We start from the raw sequence: 21286 nt of genomic DNA, 5'->3' as shown, positions 1-21286 counted from the left end.
TAAAAAATTAAGTAGAGAATCCATTGCTCAGCTCATCTCTATTATTAAACCTATGTGTCTTAATCAGTCAGACATTTAAACAATATTCTCTTTCAGATTTAAAATCTTAAATCATCCATCAGAAGTTTCTGTAACATACTCTAAGGTCTCAGCTATATTTAAGTATAATGGTTTTAAAGCCTACCCATACTCTTAAAAAAAATGCTTCTGACCACAGTATGATACATGGTACTGCAAACAAGATATTTCCTACTGTACTAAAAAATTTCTATCTGGATCATGTAGATCCATGTGTGTAGATCCAGAAGTGCCAGGAATGCAGCTGTGGACTCAAATTTCCTAGCCTCCCTTCCTACCTTTACCACAGATTTCATGCAGCTTTCTCCTTTTTTCCAAGAACTGAATGTCTTAAAGTTTCATTTCAGATGCATGACTGTGTAAGAATTATACAGTCATGCATTATTATATATATAATATATATTATGAATTATATAATCCTGGATTACAGCACTGCTGCAGGAATTAAAAAAAAAAGCAAGAGGCTGCTGTTCAGTAATAAAACATAAAAGTGATTGGAAATGTTGTCCAGGCAGTTGTTTCTACAGTTACGTTAAGTGATTTGTGTTTGAAGAGTTGAACCAATTTGCTCTAGTGCTCTCTTCTCACAGAATCACAGAATGGTTTGGGTTGGAAGGGACCTCAGAGATCATCTTGTTCCAAGCCCCCCTGCCATGGGCAGGGACAACTTAAACTAGACCAGGTTTCTCAGGGCTCCATCCAACCTGGCTTTCAAGACTCCAGGGATAGGGTATCCATAGCTTCTCTAGGCAACCTGTTTCAGTACCTCACCACCCTCCCAGTGAATTTCTTCCTTATATCTAATCTAAACCTACCCTCTTTCAGTGTAAAGCCATTCTCCCTCATCCAGTCACTTGTATATCCTGGACCTCTTGTAGCTCATTCAGGTACTGGAAGGTGCTATGAGGTCTCTCCAGATCTTTCTCTTCTCCAGGCTGAACTTCAATTCTCTCAGACTTTCCTTGTAAAAGAGGTGCTCGAGCCCTCTCAGCATCTTGGTGGCCTCTCCTGGACTTGCTCCAACAGGTCCACGTCCTTTTTTAGGTTGTGGGCCCCAGAGCTGGATGCAGCACTGCAGGTAGGGTCCCACCAAAGTGGAGGGGCAGAATCCCTTCCCTCACCTGCTGCCCACACTGCTTTTGATACAGCCCAGGACACAATTTGCTTTCTCAGCTGCAAGCACACATCTCTGGCTCATGTTGAGTTTCTCCTCAGAGAAACACTTTTTTGCTTTGATTTCTATCAGCTATTCCAACAAGAATGAGGAATAATTTGTCCCAAGAGTAAATGTTTTTATAGGTTTTTTTCTACCTTGTGTTCTCTTACAGATTTTCTGATTGCTAAGTCAGGTTTAGGGAGAAAAATCTCATCATTTCACCTGACAGCTCTTTTAGTAAAAACAACCCATGATATATAAAAGGTTAAAGTGTCAACTGAAAGAACATCTCTAAAAATAGAAAATTACTACATGGTTTTGAGTGAAGTGCCTACTAAATTCATAGCATAATTCATTTCCTATCTGCAGTCAGCATTACTCTTAGTAAATAAATGCCCTACTTTAGGTAATTATCCTAACCTTCTGTCTATCTCCCTTTTCTCTAAAAAAAAAAAATCATTGTACTTTCTCTTTGAATAAATGATGCTATTGCCTATTCTTTCAGAATGTGTCTTTAATCTTGACCTATATGGTAGCAGCTCTAGTCATATAAAGACGTTGGGACTGCTACTGTAAAACTCTACTGCAGTATTATGCAGTTTCAGTTTAAGTACAATACTGTTTCTTTTTAATTTGCACAGTTACTTGACTGGATACATGCAAATATTTCTATATCTTACTAATTTAAAGGTTGAAAACTAGATATCCCATGAACTACAAAACATTTAACTTCCTCTTCCCTGACAGTTATTAAAATGCCAAAAGTCAGCTATTTTTCATCCTAATCCAAGAGCACGGCTAGCACTTCTGAGAAGCATCACAGGTTTCTCAGTGACCACCTTATGTTATTGGGATGTACATTTTCATGAATAGATTCCTGAGCTAAATACAGAGGCCAATCTAGCATTCAGCCTCAATTCTCCAAGAAGAAAGAAAAAACACCCACCAACCCAAACCAACCAACCCTACCTAACCCAACTAACACAACCACCAAAGAACCAAACCACTAAAGAACAAAGAGATGGAGAAACCTACTCTCTCACTCAATGAAAGTTAAGCAGTCTGAAAAGTAACCTGTACTGCCAACTCAGATGAATAAAATTTTGCTAAAATGCTCTTTATTATTAGATGATTAGCAAATTTCAAGCAGGCTGCCTGCAAAACTCATGATGCTCACTGACTGGAAAAAACAGTTACAGAAGCATGGAGAAGGAATGTAAAAGAGGAGATAAAGCTGCTTGATTAGGGTAAGACTGCTTCATAAGCTGCTGGTCACCTTTGTACTGCTTCCCAGAGAGGAACAAAACCCTTCCCAAGAAGGAAAAGCATTAGCACTTATCCCAGCTATCTCCCTCACATCAAAAACCACAACCATGTCCCCAGAGAAAGATGGGCAAGCTAAACCTCAACCCTCTGCTGAAATGAAAGGCTAGTTTGAAGATCCTCTTTTCTAGAAGAAAATTTCTGAAGAGCTGTCTAAAGCTTGCTCTGCTTTCAGAAGTAGGATTCGACAGAAGAGCTCACATAACCCTTGAGAAACAGAAATAAGCAAGACTGTAAGCATCTCACTTCATAAGTACACTTTATCTTGAAGAAATGAAACAGGGGGTTGGGGGCAGCACCAAACAACTATTTAAAAATAGATCTTTTCTCAGTCACCTACATACTATTTGGTCCCAACTAAGAATGGCAATACTTTGTCATGTTGTGTGCTTAACAAAGAAAGACAAGGATCTGTGAAACACTGACTTATCTGTATCAAACACACCTCAACCAAAAGAATCTAGTTATCACAATCTGCCTGCAATGTCCCTAACTGCTGAATTAGTATTTCAGGGATCATACCAGAAGATGGTCAAAACCAACCACAATGGCTGCTAGTTCAGGAGAGCTTACTTGAGCTTTACGCCTTTGGACACACCAGGATTGAGTGAGTTCTCCATTTTTGTTAGCTTAGATATTCACTCATTTAGAAAATGTGTGATTATGTGTTGAGACATCACTGAACAACTAGCAAATCCATGAGGAGAAGTCACAAAATATGACAAGCTAGAAAGAAAATTAAAAATGATAAAAAAATGCCTGGAAAGTGTTTATTATAAAGAATGGTAAAGCTGAGAGTAAAAAGTTCTGAAAATTGCTCAAAATCAGGACACCAGCTAGAAAAGTGGCACGATCCCACAGAGAAGAGGTGTAGAAGGAGCACTCATGGGCAAGTCCATAGCAGTGGAAATAATGAGATCTTTGTGTCAGCCCTCACTGCTGAAGGTGTGGGGAGAGAGCTCAGAAGAGCCAGGTGAGTTAGAAGAATCTGGAAGGTGTCAGTTATATGCTTGCACACCATGACCAGCTGGCATTCATCCCTCAGTTCTGAAGGAACACAAATGTGAAATTATGTTAAACAGCAGGCCAAGGTGCATCAACAAACATTATTAAAAGTGACATGCCGGAGTGCAAGCTCCATCTGAAAAAAATAGGATGTAAAAGGAATCTTCATAGGCATTGTAGCCCAGCAAGTCAAATGTGCATTCCCAGTAAGCCAGCAGACTATATAACAAATAATAAGACTCCTGAGCACTGAGAGATCAGAGGGAAAAGGTCAGCATGGACTCTGTAACGGGAAATCCACTCTTTACTGGCTGGAGGGCTATGAGGGTATCAAAGCGCACATGGACAAAGGGAACCTAATACACAAAAATTTTGCAAAATACTTTCACAAGTTTTCCCACTAAAGTCCAGCCAGGAAACTTAAGTGGCAAATGGATCAGAAGAATGGTCCTTTCATTAACTGAAATCTGGTGAAACGAGAGGTAGAAACTTGGAGATCACCTTTCAGAAAGGGAAGTTCCGCAGGGGCAGGTTTTGAGACCACTTTTATTCAGAATCCATTTCTGGTGATCTAAAGGAAGATTCTGATGATACTGAGGTCTTTGAATTCTCCCTACACCAGTTCTTAGTCTGCCAGATAGTCTCATTTGTGGTGCCTTCTGCCACTGCCCTCCTTTTCCCTGGTTCTCCTCTCCATCACAGACTCCACACATATGAAGGAAGATCAATGGGAGAGAGAAGAGTGCAAAATAAATTCAAGGAATTTGTTGGGGTCCCTCCCCTGCCGTGTAGCCCTGGGAGAGGGGCCCTGAGGGCACAGACACGGGGCTTCCCTGTCCCTGCTCAGCCTCGTTCCCATTGGTTGGTTTGTGTTCCCTGCGCGGGCAGAAGGACCCTTGGTCCCGTGACTGGAACAGTTCCTGGGCAGAGCTCCGGCCATGCGGCTGGAGAAATAAACATCTCTCTGAAACAGCTATCAAGAATCTGTCTGTCCATATATATTTCCTTTCCACGGGACTCCTGGTTTGATATATGCGTGTTGCAGGATCCCCACTGCAACAAATGGTGGAGATTTGAGAGCAGAACGATCCCCGATCCCTAAGCGACTGATTTGTGTGAGTAAACCCTGGAAACTTTGGATTCCTCTTCTTGGTTTTGCTTTGCTATTCCGTATCTAAACTATGGAGGAACCGTGGGAAGACTCTTGGCTCTCAGAGCCGCATATGGACATTTATCTTAAACTTAAAATGATTCTTGAACAACGATTTGTAAATTTTAGCTTGATTCAAGCTCAAAAAGAACTGAAACACTTCCTGGCATGGTTGTTTAAGAACTTTTTCTATGTTTCTTGGGATTTAATTCTTACCAAGGGCTTTTGGAAAACCGTTTGGACACAGTTAATACTGGAGTCAAAATATATGCCGATGGAAGAATATTTTCGTGAATATTATTTAGTTACCGAGACTGTTGAGCAATGTCAGCTGTGTCCTGGCGAAGGGAAGCCTGGCGCAGGGACCGTGCGGCCCAGGCCACGTGCACCGAGCGCTCTGTGAGCAGCAGCGAGGCAGTTCCCGCGCGCGGGCAGAGCCACGCGAGCCGCAGTGTCGGTGGCGGAGCGAGGCGCGGCGGGACCCGGCAGTGCCCGAATGGCCCCGTGCAGCGCGTGGTGGAGCGAACCCCGTGAACGCCCGACCGAGAGGGGCGGCGCGCGGGCGGCGGCTGGCGGCGATGGCGGTGGAACGGAGCCGCGCCCAGCCGAGACGCGCGCTGGAGCAGGGCGCGGGGGAGTCATCGCTCGGGGGCCCGGCCGAGACGTGGGTGCAGCGCCCGGCAGCGGCAGCGAAGCTGCGACCAGAGGAGGCGACGCACGGAGAACTGAGCGGCATGGCCCGGCCCGGCCCGCGCAGCCCCGAACGCGACCCCGGGAAGAGCGCGCAGGCACCAGCAGCTCCGACAATTCCAACACGGGAGCGACCGAAGGAGAGAGCAAAGACGCAGCGAGACAGAAAACAGCAGCCACTCGGAAAAAGGAAAAGATCGTAGTAACTAAGACCTTAGGGATAGTAAAATGGTATAATGTTAAGCAAAATTATGGTTTTATAACAAGGTGTGACAACCAACAAGACATATTCGTGCATAGAACTGCTATTAAAAAGAATAACCCTGAAAAATGCATCCCAAGCTTGGGAGATGGAGAGGTGGTGGAATTTAATATTGTGCTAGGGAGAAAAGGGTTACAAGCATCGCAGGTCACTGGGCCTGATGGTGTTCCTGTAAAAGGCAGTATATATGCAAAAAATCGTAGTCATGTTAGGCAATATCTCCATTGTAAGCCCTCCCTACAGTCTCCCTTTCCTAATCCCACCTTTCCCTTTTACCCTATGTCCTATTACCCCCAGTGTATTCCCAATCCGTTTTTTCATCCATGGTTTCCCTCACAAAACCATGCTTTTGCCAATTGTTTCCCCAAAAATCCCTTTCCAATGCCGAGTGGGGGATGAAAAGGGGGAGGGAAGAAGTTAAACCCTCTCCTGCCTCAGTTTCCCCACAAAGCATGCTCAGAGTTCTGTCTCCCTTCTGTCAGCCCTAAGATGTTCCACAGAATCTGTTTGGACATTTAAAGACTCAGGAGGGTGGCTTGTTTTGTTTTGAAACTGTTCTTGTTATGTTTATCCAGTTGTTTTCATTCTCCTTTTATTAAAATAAAACGGGTGAGGTGTTGGGGTCCCTCCCCTGCCGTGTAGCCCTGGGAGAGGGGCCCTGAGGGCACAGACACGGGGTTTCCTGCCCCTGCTCAGCCTCGTTCCCATTGGTTGGTTTGTGTTCCCTGCGCGGGCAGAAGGACCCTTGGTCCCGTGACTGGAACAGTTCCTGGGCAGAGCTCCGGCCATGCGGCTGGAGAAATAAACATCTCTCTGAAACAGCTATCAAGAATCTGTCTGTCCATATATATTTCCTTTCCACGGGACTCCTGGTTTGATATATGCGTGTTGCAGGATCCCCACTGCAATAGGAATTATACATTAATCTCTTCCAGTTTTGCTTTTCTATCAGGTATGCGCTGGACTTTGAAACAGAAGCATACATCAAATGATACAGATTCACCCTCAAGTATTAATGAATAATAGTATCTGAACATGTATAAGTAAGCAGCATGGTATATAAAATGATAAGAAGTATTAGGCATAAACAGCAGCATGAAAGGGAAGTGGAGCAACCCAAAGAGCAGCAAAGACACTTGAACTCGATGCAGAACATACAGCAGAAAATTCAAACAGTAAAGCAAAAGGGAAAAATTATACTGCCAAAAGGAACTTGTTGGTTTTCACCATCACTAACCAAACAGAAAGAGGGGCTGAAGAGGAGACAAGGGATTGAATCAGGGCTTAAAAGAGGTCAAGTTTTAAGTCAATCACAGCTAAACAATAAAGAGCACTACCATTTTACCATCTACAGCAGCAGCCTTAGTGCTAGCCACTGCGTTTATGGATGAAAAGTTGAATGTCCAGACAGAATGAAACAAGACTGTCTGACAGAGTTTGTCAGTTTTGCATGTTGGTTATGTACAAAATCCAAACTGAGATTAAAAACCTATGTATTATTTCTTGTAGGCTGAAGTCATAATTTAGGAACCTGACAGGATATGCAAACCAATATGCAACTATTTAATGAGCATTCGATTCCCAATGACAGATTACCTCGTGTACAGACTTAATCTTTAGCTGCACTAGAGTGCCAGGTTAAAGCCATGAGACCTCATCTAGCATGGGTAATACATCTGTTATCAGATGCATCAGATCTGCCTCCCTCCCTCTTCCTGTATGTAGCCTTCTCACAAAATATTTATTTCCATTTCAAATCAAGTCTTAGTTTTCAACTATATTGAAACTATATATTCCCTATATTAGGAATATTACATAAAACCATAGCACATGGACCACAGCTGCGAGTTTTACTTCTCTGGATTAACATAACAGTATCTATAATTTATACCAACGTTATACAAACAAGCAACAGAACCATTTTGGGAGCCAGGTCAAGCCTGCAGAATGAAATCCTGGCAGACCAACAGAAATTTCCACACATTCAGTCCCAAGTTCAAAGCACTCCTCTTTTGACCTAATTCTGCCTCTTGGAAATGTTGATAGAGGCTTTCCAAAGCAGCAAGCAACAGAAAAGGGAAGCAGATTAAGTGCACAGAGCACAAGTTCACTGTGTAAATGTACCCTGTTGCATAGTGGCTAAATATGTATCAGGCTAAATATATATCAGGCTACTTAACTTTGTGGGACTGAACTCCCAGCTTCTTCACCAACTCCAGGCTGCAACAAGAGAAGAATCACTAAGGAGAATCTCTGATCTTAAATTTCAACATATTGTCAGCTGCAATGCACAAAAGGACAGGAATCAAACTCATCTTCTTGAATGAAAAGTAACATGTAAGGGAAGAAAATAAAAAACTAAGAATTTTCTGCTAACAGCAACTTTCCTCATCCGCTATTAAGTGCAAAATTCCTGTTCCCCCTGCAACTCAGAGGTATTTGTTGTAACTGTTGTTTAATGCTTCAGGAAAAAGCTTGCCCCCTCAGCTGTGGTCAGTAAAATAATCCTCTTCAAAACAACAGAAACACCTCAGCAACAGATTAGCATGAGGACAGGAACATAACATTATAATTAACCTCAGGATAATTAAGCTTTTTCACTCCCTTATAGGGTAAACAGCTTATTCTGGTCAATTATCAGATCACCAGGATAATACAAATGAGGAGGTAAGTTGCGAACAACAAGAATTACCCAGCAAATTTCTTGCTCAGCTGTACAGCTTTTCTTCTTGTTCATCAAGACTGGGAATTAGTGAGAGGTGAATCAGAGTGGCAGTGGGGCAAAAGCCTTGATGCTGTGCAAGCAAGGTTCAGCAGCAGCCAAACCAGGCATATTACCAACCCTAACAGCCACAAATGCAAAAGCACAGCGACTGCAACAAAAAGTTAATTCCATCCCAGTCCAGCCCATTACAGACCTAAACCAAAAATAAATATAGGTCTTCAAAGGGCAGTTAGTTTTCTCACACCAGTATACTCCACACACAGTCCATTTCTGGAAATTTTGTTCTATTCTTCTGACCTTTATCTGCAGTTTTCTTAGGTTGAAGAGTTCCTTTACCATATTCCTCAGGACAAGAGAGTAATATAGCTCAGATGCCCTCAACTGTGACTGTTATGTTTATGTTATCATAACAACTAAAATTTGAAGTTGTCTTGGGCACAAAATTAAAGCAGTACTTTACAGCCAAATCCCTTTGTTTGTCCTTAAAGCAAAGGAGTAACTTTATCAGAAACTGAAATTACAAAGCTGATTTCCTTTTGGACATCGACAGTACAAAAAATGATCATGAGAATTTCTGGCAATTTATGATTCTGGTTTGATGCACAGATATTAGGTGCCAGTATTTCAAATCACAATTAAAACAAACAAACAAAAAAATCAAGCCTTCATGCAACAGACCCAATCATTCCTTCCAAGTGTCTTTCTTGACTAACCAGCAAATCTCGAAAGTCTGTCCTAGTAAATGGAAGAGGAGCTCTCCTTCCATTCCCCATTATCCTTGTAACATTAAGGATATTTCCATTCTACCAACATTTCTCCTGTTGTGCCAGAGGTCCTCATGAACGCTTTTCAAACAATGTCATTTTAAAATGAGAAACACAGGAAGTGTAGACTTTTCCATGCTTCTATACAGTTTCTTATCAATTCAGCAAGGGTTTTCCAACAGTGCACTTGATTCACTGGACTAGAAAAATCATACCTACTGTGACTCAGGTGCCAGTAGGCAGACATAAATCCTCTATGATCTTGAGGATTCACCTTGTGAGCATAATAGTTGAAGTGCCGGATTTACATCATTACTGACCATGTAAAGAGCGAGAACAGGGGAAAACAAGGATTGGCAATGCACCTTCACCCACAAAAATGCATTCAGATACCTTGTAAGAATAATGCACAGCTTTGAGGCAGTTAAAGGACTTAGGAACACACTTCTGCTTTCACAAACAGCCACAAGATAAACGTGATGCAAGACACCAGTGACATGAGTCGGAAGACAATCTACTATGGAATGACATCTCCAACTGACTGTGACATGCTCATGAAAGTTTGAGACCACTTTTCTTTTCCTTCCAAAGAACTCTTAGAAAATATAACCCTGTCCCACTAAACCCCTGGCTAAGTCTATTCCCATGGACAGAAACTAGAATGGCATTGATGAAACCAACTTGCAGGTGGACCTATTCTTTATTACCAGCATCTAAGATGTAAATTTAAACAAATGCCTGTTTTGCAGTATAAACCAATCATTCTACTCTGGTGTTCAGGGTTTTTGACCAAAAAAAAGCATGTTTATTTTGGTCAAAAGCATCTTGTTTCTATTTCTTGTTTTCTACTTCAGTGACATTCCTTCACTCAAAATACCCTTGGAATTAGTAACAATGAATCATAAATTAGTATTTACCTATGTTATTTTCTTACTGGCATCCAGGACAGTTTTTGTGGTTTTTTTTTTTTTATTTTCCTTTTTTTTGGTGTGCTCTTCACTCAATCTTCTCATATAGTTGTTTTCAAAAGCTACTATTTAAGAGCAGCTTAAACATAGAACCTACTCTTTCTAGCAAACAACCTAGAATCCAGTATTTACCACAGTCACATACAGTATTTCACCAAGATGGAACTAAAGATTAGCCAAAGATCACATCACAGTTAAGAGACAAACTACATGGTGCCATTGATAAGACTTTGCTAATTAAATGGCAATTGGAGTACAAATAGTTCAATCTAACATCTCTGTCCTCATTCTTGTAACTTATGCTTTCCAAAGCCTTCTTAGCTCTTCCTGCAGAATAGGACTGTTTGAAAAAGCTAAAGTAAGAAAAAAAAAAAAAACAAAACACAAAAACCCATAAACCTTTTTCATCACAGTTGTCTTGAAGCAGGATGACTTACAGGCTCAAAGAAATCTGATTAACAAACATGAATTAATTCCTCCCAACCAACATATTTTGCAAGCCCCACAGTTGTTTTCCTTTAGCATCTAAGCAGAAGACAGTAAAATGCAAATCTCAGCAGGAACATGGAAGGCTTCCTAATTGCAGGATTGGGCGAGTATCAAAAGAGGCTTTCTGCTGCAAATCAGGAGTTACTCTTAACACAGAAAGAAACAATTCTCCTCTCATGCCACAGTGGTGATTACTGGTCTTCCTTTTCAGGAAAGTTTTGACCAGAAGTGTTCTTTTAGCTATAATTGAGAGATTGGCAGAAAACCAAACAGACCAGAAAGCGTCTGCACAGGAGGAAGGAACTGGTGTAAATTCAAAAATGCTCTCTTGGAGCAGACGAGAGTTTTTATGCAGGTATCTCAGTAAGAATGGCAATTTGTGCCTTATTAAACTTTTGTATGTTACCTCTTCCATTTAGTATGGACTTCACCATGGAACTGCTTTAACCACTGGTGATGGAGAAGGGGCAATGCAGGGCCATTCCAAAACCAGAAACTTGTCAAAGGAAATAAAAAACATTCCTCAATGAAGGAGGATGAATTTTCAAAACACCATATGTAAACTGAAATACAATCCAACACACCCCAGGGGAGGCTATGGAAACTTTCAGAAAAGCACTGCTCTTGTTGAAATGGACTCTTCATTTTTCTTGGGAAGTACTGTATTGCCTTCTATACAGTATTGCAAGGTAACAGCATAGGCTATATTCATTACTGCTCAGTGCTTATAAGCTGCTTTGAAGACTGATATTGCTATTACCTAAAAATGACACTTGATATTGTGCTTCAAAAAATCTTCCACAAATTGTGAAGTACTTGTTTGTTCACAGCACTGTAGAAGAATAATTATGTGTAACCTAACAGGCTGCTCACAGTGTAAGTTAGATCAGCTCCTTAACAGGCTTAACTCATGTACTGGCTTTTTAGAATAGCTTTTATGCTGCAACATTAATGAATGTGGCTTTAAAAAGAAAAGAGTACTAACCCTGTAGATAGGGTGGCATTTGTTCATGGAACATGGTGCCAAACGAGCATAGATCTGCAGGCTATAGTAATAACTTGCCAGCTGGAGACATAACGCAGAATGTAAATGCTTTTCAAAGCATTTGTTGGCATCTACCACCTACAAGAAAGAGACCATTAATTTACATGAAAGAATTAGCAAGCATACAACATTAAGCGTACAAACTTTCTAAAAACCTACTTGCTGTCCTTTAGAAATAGCTCTGACTATGTTTTTCTGGCACAGAAGTAAATCAGTAACCTCCACACACAAAGATAATTCTACACTATGGTAGAATGGTGGTTTTTTTGCCCTTGCACAAACACCTAACCAAAATGATTTTCCAGCTACGCTACTGCTGCTTCTATACATGATTATTATCCACATTTCTGAGTTACATTAGAATTGTCAGTCTGGTGGCCCAACTTCTATGTTAAGTAAGAAAATGTGTCTTTTCACTAGTGCCATGTTCAACAGACCATCCAATGGCATTTGTTCAGTTTCCTTTAAATGCACGAACCTACTCTGTAAAAATGTGTAATAAAATGAATTCAAATACTTAAAATTTTAAAATCTTAAGGAAATGAATTTTTCTAATGGAATTTTGAAATGCTATGAATAGTCTTTCCTGGCAAAAACATGCAAACAAAGTCACTTTCAACATACCTGTGGCAGTGCAAGTAGATAGGCAAGAGACAAGGCCATATCCTTTGGTAAAGCATCACTTGCCAGTTGGAGCAGAACTGCAACACAGAGGGAGCAAACACAAAGTTTGGATTACTGACCCACTTGGCCTTGAGAGCTAGCAAATGAAATGTTTTCAAGGCAACTATATTTTATTTGACACTAGCTTGAAGCACTCCAGACATACTTAATTAAACACTTATCAGTGCAATCCAGAAAGAGATAATATATAATTAAACTGCAGAACAGTTTTACCTTAACGTTCAGGCAAAGAGTTTGATACATTAACCAAAGAAGAATGAGACTATGCAGTAACAGATGCTAAACAAAGCCCCCTGTACTGTTTTACAAGAAGTATTTTGCTTGTAAAATCAAGGAAGTAAGGTAACGTTGTAAGGATTCAATGATACCAAGTAAAGGAATGGTACAAAATGTATTCTCTTCAAGCCTGAACTCTGATTCCCTTATCACTGAACACAACAAACCGTGTTAAAAGCTTCTGCCTTAATTAAAAATAAAAACAAAAAGCCACAAGTGTCGTAAGAAACTCCAAAACCAGGTTCTGCCACATACTGCAAACAGAAGTATCAGCAGTACTACGGCAATTGAAATAAATTCATCAAAGGGTAAGTATTCTGATTATAAACACATACTTCTGGTAAAACTGACACAAAAATCACTTGCTTTTCCTACACTATAGACACCAAACTTGGGGGCAAGGAGTTGTTTCCATTGTTATAAATTACATTATTACTAATGTTATTAATAACAATATTGTTTCAACAAGAAGAAGCTATCTTCCAGCAATTTAGTTCTTTGTTTATTTCAAGGAAGTCCCAAACACCTGTATTCCCACATTACACAAACTCCTCTGCAGGCCGTGCTGGCAAAAACCCAATTACTTTACACACAGTCCCCCAGGGAATTCTTTGTTCCACGGAATGATTTATAAAAAGCTTGAATGACCAATTACAATTTTCAGATTATCATTAATTTGCCATCACCCTGAAGTGGATTTACATGCTGGCCCTCAGCCAGATAGAAACACTAAATTTCTATGTGACAAGCTATCACAGAGGCTGCTACATAAACCTGTTCAACAGCACCTATCCTTTACGCTTCAAATGGCTTTTACTGTGCTTCAGACAGATTCTTGCTGCTGACAGATTGTTTCTGCTGCACTCTAAATATCCTGTATACTGTCCAAGCAAAGATAATAAGAACTCTAGAAATATCTAATATTAAAATCTCGATGAAAATTGCTAGCTCTCCTCTGAGCACAAGCAGTTACTTTACGTATTCTTACAACCACCTCTAGTTAAACAGAAAAAAAAATGGGAGGAGGGAAGGAAACATTTCAGCTCTGCTCTCTTTTTCCTTTCTTTGGAGAATTAATGTTAGCAAAAACCTCTTGAATACATAGTAAATTATGGGTTCTCTTCCAACTTAACATCCTCAACATGACAACTGCCACACTCACAAAAACTGATCTTCACCATTAGGACAGCAATCATTACAAAGAACACGGCACCAATAGAGGGCCAGAAAACAATATGATTATCTTCATGCTTTTGCATAAAGCTTGACACAACGGCATCCCACCTGCCAGAATGTACGTAAGAAGAAAGAACTGCCTCTGTTGTCACACCTACTGAGAGGAAAAAAAAACCTCTGCACTGATCCAGTAAATTTTGTGCATGTTTGTGTGCTCATGGCAGGTTTTCATGTATCCATACTTAGTTGTCCACTTTACACACAAATATGTGTATACACAAAGACTAATATCATACAGCTTTCTGTCTCCCAGTGAAGCCCTACAAGAATCCTCTGCAGCCTAACAGCGCTGAGTTCAAATCATAGGCTCCAGACGTCAGAAGGATGCCATTCTACCGTGTCATATATCTTCACAAAATTTACAGGAACTTAATGTCATTTCAGACCACTGCCAAATCTGGAATTTGCCATAGGGATTAGGCATTACAGGGCTGGCAAACCAAGGAGGGCAGGCAGTGACAAGCAAAGTGCCAATGCTGCTGTCTCACTGCTGTCCCACAACCACGACTTTCTCAGGAAAACACAAAAATATTCTGATTTTACAAATATTTTTATTTCCTGTGCAGGTCTTTATGCCACAAGCCTGTTTGAGAGGCTAAGTAGAGAAAAAACGGCTTATTTGTGAAAACTGGAATTTCTCAATACCTAGAAAGTTTCAACTCACTTTCCATTGATTTTCCTCTGAAAAAAATGCAAAAACTCCTTTGAGTCTTCAATTGTTCATTTAGCCCATGATAAAATCTCAATAAACTTAGAAGTATATACTGCAGTTAAACAGACATATCTACAAGGAACTACAAAATCATGGGGAACATTAAAGTATTATTTGCTCTAAAACTCCTGAGGATTAATAGGTATGACTGACTGTCTTGGGTTTATTTTGAGTTTAGTGCCTAATCTGGTTACAAGGAAATACAGCCATCGTTTCAAATCTCATCTTCAACTCCTGATCAATCCCTAAGGCCTATGAAGAAAGAAAACCACAGCTGAACAGAGATGCACAACACAGCCTCAGCCACACCAAGTCTGGGTGCACTATCAATGCACAGGTGAGGAAGAAGTGCTTTATGGGACCCAGGGAGATTGAGTACTACCACGTCACTTGAAAATACTCAGTTTACCACCTACATCCAGGTAGCAAGGACAAGAAAAGTCAAGGTGCAAGGCTTGTAACACTACCAAATCCACAAAAGCAGCAAAATATCTTGAGTTTTATCACAGAGGTTTTCAAGGCCAGACAGGATGGGGTTCTGAGTAACCTGGTCTAGTGGAAGGCATCCCTGCCCATGGCAGGGGGTTTAAACCAGGTGATATTTAAGGTCCCTTCCAACCCAAACCATTCTATGATTCTACAATGATGCACACTGTCCGTGGGGAAAGTGTTTAGCTGGTCTCTCACACTGCATGTGGCACCTGTTATAGGAAACAAGAGTTTGATGCCTATTCCAGCCTCTCCTAAGACAAAGTGCCAAGTACAACAAAGATTTCTTTGCTAAACTGCATCTCCCTTCAGGTTTTTCAGTTCTTCTGACAGAGCTGAAACCTGCTGCTGTAGCTGTCCTAGAAGACAGCTAAATGTAAACAGCTGGGATTCAAACTTGTCAGCAAAATCAACTGAAATCTGCTATGCTTGCAGTTACTAGACCAGTGCCGTAGCTGACACCTCATATTAACATTCAAGTTTCATATGGCAAAATCCTCCCAAAAACATACAGGAAGCCTGAAAATTATAAAAATGCAGAATAATGCGTGGGATTCATATCTTCATGATTTCTTAATATTAAATTTTAGCAGTGTGCTGTCAATATGCACATTTTCAAGCTCCACAACCCTGAAAGTGTTAACTCATCATAGGGACTTTCATAAGAATTGACAAAGCAAAGCTTTAAGAAAGGTGAACAGGTGGGATCCAATACCATTAATCCAGGGCTAAACACACTACAAATAGCAAATTATTAATCCATTTATTTACAGAAAGCTATGTTACACTTATGCTTAAGAACACTGTTTACTGACTACCAAAAGGTGTCATACAGCAGAACTGTTGAGTCCAGAATAAACGCAGCCCATTTTTCCAGAGGAAAACACAGAACTCTGTTTCACAGCACAGTTGGAGGGACTCTTAAGTGAAATTCTGATTGACTATAGAATAAAAGTGGTGGAAGAGAAGTATTAAATGGCAAAAATATTACGCTGCACACTTAAGAGGAAGGAGACAGATCCTCAAAAACTGAAGCTAAAATCTAAAATTTCTTCTTCAAACAGGAAGTCCCCAACACTGAAATTTCCATCTCAAAAGCAGCCACTGAATTGTAAACAATCAGTTCCAGTTACTCAAGTTCAAGCAGGAACTATTACCAAAGATCTGCCTATTAAATCATTTTCCCTAAGAAAGCAATAAATACTTTTAAATCCTTGTGTCCCCCTCCTTTAAGACACAAGAATCGAAGCTAAAAGCCTATAGGCATCCAGCATGCAACAAATGAGATTTTAAGTACTGATTTAAAAGGATTTTTTTTGCATTAAAAGAGCATGAAAAGAATAAAACATGCACACATCCCCATTTATACAAGCTGCTGCTAACTTTTCTGATTCACAATGTTGTTATATTAGAACTACACAGGTTTTCTGTACAAATACCACATATCTCAAACTACTGAACCATATACTTGTAAGACAAATATTCTGGTTTTTACAAAACCGTTCAAGTAAGTGTGTGGCTTATGAAGAAAGTCTGACTTGAAACTTCTCTGACTTCTCATACTGCAAGTGATTTAATATACTCATTTTTCATGACAGACTTTATCACAGAGTGAAATATAATACATATATCTTCCTTTGAAAGACACTAACAGCATGTAAATATTTAAACAGTTCATTTCTTAAACCAGCGGGAGACATCCAAAAGGAAAGATAAACAACCACAGGTGGTTTTTGTGGTTTGTCTTTTTTTTTAAAAAGTGAAATTGCTTTAGTTAACAAATTATTAAATATAACCTGTAACACATAGACATTTCGGAAGAAGACAAAAAGTTCTAATGATTCCAAAAGCTGTAGTTAAGAATTAATTGGCAAATAAAATACTACAATGAGCCTGCAATGCTGAAACCTGGATACACAGTGGCACTGAATCTGACTGATTGAATGAATATGCAGGCACACAGAGAAATAACTAACATTGGCTTGCAAATTCCCACTACCTATACATGGTAATATTCAGGAAACCTTCAACAATTCCTCCTGTCTTTGCCAAGCCCCAAATAATACTTTCTGCTAATTTAAAGACAACTTTCATTTTTCTAGTCTTTGCTGAGCAACTCGTCTTAAAAACACCAATTCCCTTGAAAACTCTGCAGCTACTTCTAAAAAGACTTCTTACCAACAAGAGCTGTTGAACCAGATCCCAATTCATGCAAAACACCCAGACCATACTTCAGATTGTTCTGTGCAATTCTCCACACTTAAACCCACCCACAGATACTTCTGTACTCACTATAGATAGTAAATACAGAAGTGAATAAATATATACAATATGTCCATACCTTCTGTAGTTGGAATTTGGTCTTTTCCTTCACCCCTTGTTTCTGTGAGTTTCCCTATCTTCAGCAACACTTCAGCAAAGCTTTGCGAAGAACTGTTCTGGTATGTTCCATAGCTGACTTCAGACTGGAAGTAAAAAGACAACTGAAATATGCACTCTGCACCCTGCATTTTTATATGGATCACTTTCATCACATGCAGTTGCCTACCTGAGTTCCTGCATTTGCTTTCCTTTATTTAATTCTGGATTTTTTTCCTACTATGGCACAAAATTTCAAGTCGTACATATAATCAAAAATCTGTATTTTTACTTGATTATAAGAACTTAACAAAAAACTGCAGAGTTCTGTAACTGTAACTTACTTCATCAACATATGGATCATCAATTAGAGACTCATAAAACGGATGACAGCCTTGTTTTTCCACACTAGCATTTCCTCCAGGCCCACCTTTTAATACATCTCCAAATTCTTGGCCCTGGGAAAAATAAGTATAGTTGAGCCTAGTTGTAAAAAACTCATAAAAATTCTGTAAACACTGTTCAGAAGAGAAACAACTGTACATGAAGATCATTGAATTCAATGGGGAGCAAGAAAGGAGTCATCTCACATACACCAGTTCTGAATGAAGGCTACAGTATTCTTAAAAAAGGAATCATGTTCAAAAGTAGTATCAGAAAAAACAGTATCACAAACATTGTACAAAATTCACTGAAACAGAGAGAGTAGAAAAGAGAAACTGAAAAGGAACAGCTCTGAATACAAGATAACAGTATTTAAAGAGTAGGCTTTACTGTGCTTTATTCCCCAAAGTTTTAAAGTTCTACCAAATTTCGATTAGGCCTTCTTACACTACACTCAGAAAACAGGAGATAACAGACTAGAAAACAAGAAAACAGCTTTAAGCCCCTTCCTTCATTGGGAATTGCTTGCAAACAATCCCATGATGTCTGTAGTTCATTTATTGATCTGAAGCCTTCAGTTACCAGGTCCTATAAAGGATCTGAGTTTTTATACTAATGTATCAACAAACGTGTAAACATCTGGAGACACATCAGCAATCCCTTACATGTAATGGTCGAAGATAAGATAATGATCTCTTCCACCACTGCCCATCACTGACAGCATGCAGCATGGCTTTGGTAGTCAGAGTTGTGTTGGACAACACCTTCATGGTTTTGGATGTTGTCCAGTACAACAAATCGATGGACTGGCCAGAGGAGACACTGGTTTCATCCTGCAACATATCCAACACACAATGCAAGGGTTAGACTCCTGCTATAATTAGGTTAATGACTTAAAGCCAAACAAACTCAGGCGTACTATGTTAATAACACATTTGAATGATCATTAATTCAGGCAGCAGCTGCCAAAAATAAACAAAAGACAAACTAAAAGTGATTTAGGAGTTTCACTCTGAAGTAAGGGGTGTGATCAGCAGAACATTTTTCCCCTTACTCAGTTAGCACCCCTTGTTTCCACAGACAGCACTGATTTCAATTCCAAAATTTATAATGGCAATGTTCTACATAACTGTTGAATGTTTCCACTGAAAAATCACCTCTACAAATGTGGAGACCAAGTATACTGAAATTAATCTTTGATAATTCAGGAAAGCTGATACTAGAGACAATCTTGTATTTGTACAGAGATAGCATTAATTAAATTGAATTCCCAATAGGGGAAATGGTAGAGATATAAATATATGTGTCTAGACCAAGTAATAAAAGCATCATCAAGCTTTGAAATTCTGCAGCTGGCACAGAAAGTGCTGAAAACCACCAGCCTGAAAGACTGCAAGAACCTCATGTAAAGCATTTAAATAATACCCAGAACATCCATGTTGTCTGATCTGTGCTATTCCAGTTCTCAAAGGTTTGTGTTAATTGCATGCTTTATAATGCTTGCATGTTGCAGTGGGGATCCAGCAACACGCATATATCAAACCAGGAGTCCCGTGGAAAGGAAATATATATGGACAGACAGATTCTTGCTAGATGTTTCAGAGAGATGTTTATTTCTCCAGCCGCATGGCCGGAGCTCTGCCCAGGAACTGTTCCAGTCACGGGACCAAGGGTCCTTCTGCCCGCGCAGGGAACACAAACCAACCAATGGGAACGAGGCTGAGCAGGGGCAGGGAAACCCCGTGTCTGTGCCCTCAGGGCCCCTCTCCCAGGGCTACACGGCAGGGGAGGGACCCCAACACCTCACCCGTTTTATTTTAATAAAAGGAGAATGAAAACAACTGGATAAACATAACAAGAACAGTTTCAAAACAAAACAAGCCACCCTCCTGAGTCTTTAAATGTCCAAACAGATTCTGTGGAACATCTTAGGGCTGACAGAAGGGAGACAGAACTCTGAGCATGCTTTGTGGGGAAACTGAGGCAGGAGAGGGTTTAACTTCTTCCCTCCCCCTTTTCATCCCCCACTCGCCATTGGAAAGGGATTTTTGGGGAAACAATTGGCAAAAGCATGGTTTTGTGAGGGAAACCATGGATGAAAAAACGGATTGGGAATACACTGGGGGTAATAGGACATAGGGTAAAAGGGAAAGGTGGGATTAGGAAAGGGAGACTGTAGGGGGGGCTTACAATGGAGATACTGTCTAACATGACTACGATTTTTTGCATATATACTGCCTTTTACAGGAACACCATCAGGCCCAGTGACCTGCGATGCTTGTAACCCTTTTCTCCCTAGTACAATATTAAATTCCACCACCTCTCCATCTCCCAAGCTTGGGATGCATTTTTCAGGGTTATTCTTTTTAATAGCAGTTCTATGCACGAATATGTCTTGCTGGTTGTCACACCTTGTTATAAAACCATAATTTTGCTTAACATTATACCATTTTACTATCCCTAAGGTCTTAGTTGCTATGATCTTTTCCTTTTTCCGAGTGGCTGCTGTTTTCTGTCTCGCTGCGTCTTTGCTCTCTCTTTCGGTCGCTCCCCGCGTTGGAATTGTCGGGGCTGCTCGTGCCTGCGCGCTCTTCCCGGGGTCGCGTTCGGGGCTGTGCGGGCCGGGCCGGGCCACGCCGCTCAGTTCTCCGTGCGTCGCCTCCTCTGGTCGCAGCTTCGCTGCCGCTGCCGGGCGCTGCACCCACGTCTCGGCCGGGCCCCCGAGCGATGACTCCCCCGCGCCCTGCTCCAGCGCACGTCTCGGCTGGGCGCGGCTCCGTTCCACCGCCATCGCCGCCAGCCGCCGCCCGCGTGCCGCCCCTCTCGGTCAGGCATTCACGGGGCTCGCTCCACCACGCGCTGCACGGGACCATTCGGGCACCGCCGGGTCCCGCCGCTCCCGCCGCGCCTCGCTCCGCCACCGACACTGCGGCTCGCGTGGCTCCGCCCGCGCGCGGGAACTGCCTCGCTGCTGCTCGCAGAGCGCTCGGTGCACGTGGCCTGGGCCGCACGGTCCCTGCGCCAGGCTTCCCTTCGCCAGGACACAGCCGACATTGCTCAACAGTCTCGGTAACTAAATAATATTCATGAAAATATTCTTCCATCGGCATATATTTTGACTCCAGTATTAACTGTGTCCAAACGGTTTTCCAAAAGCCCTTGGTAAGAATTAAATCCCAAGAAACATAGAAAAAGTTCTTAAACAACCATGCCAGGAAGTGTTTCAGTTCTTTTTGAGCTTGAATCAAGCTAAAATTTACAAATCGTTGTTCAAGAATCATTTTAAGTTTAAGATAAATGTCCATATGCGGCTCTGAGAGCCAAGAGTCTTCCCACGGTTCCTCCATAGTTTAGATACGGAATAGCAAAGCAAAACCAAGAAGAGGAATCCAAAGTTTCTAGGGTTTACTCACACAAATCAGTCGCTTAGGGATCGGGGATCGTTCTGCTCTCAAATCTCCACCATTTGTTGCAGTGGGGATCCTGCAACAC

General features: G+C 41.0%; 1 protein-coding gene across 3 annotated transcripts in view; it reads right to left on the bottom strand.

Moving 5' to 3' along the window:
* NBAS (NBAS subunit of NRZ tethering complex) overlaps positions 1-21286 on the bottom strand; it is a 174723-nt gene that overhangs the window by 73900 nt on the left and 79537 nt on the right. For 2 of the 3 annotated variants that reach the window (XM_048297405.1, XM_048297406.1), the window contains exons 36-40: positions 18460-18627; positions 17755-17868; positions 17394-17517; positions 12280-12356; positions 11596-11733 (exon numbers count right to left, since the gene is read on the bottom strand). In XM_048297405.1, coding sequence (XP_048153362.1) covers positions 11596-11733; positions 12280-12356; positions 17394-17517; positions 17755-17868; positions 18460-18627 — 621 coding nt within the window. The remainder of the gene's footprint in view (positions 1-11595; positions 11734-12279; positions 12357-17393; positions 17518-17754; positions 17869-18459; positions 18628-21286) is intronic. The other variant, XM_048297407.1, reaches the window with a different exon arrangement.

The sequence above is a fragment of the Corvus hawaiiensis genome, chromosome 3 (assembly GCF_020740725.1).
Source record: "Corvus hawaiiensis isolate bCorHaw1 chromosome 3, bCorHaw1.pri.cur, whole genome shotgun sequence".
NCBI classification, from domain to species: Eukaryota; Metazoa; Chordata; class Aves; order Passeriformes; family Corvidae; genus Corvus; species Corvus hawaiiensis.
This window is presented reverse-complemented; position numbering and strand designations above follow the sequence as displayed.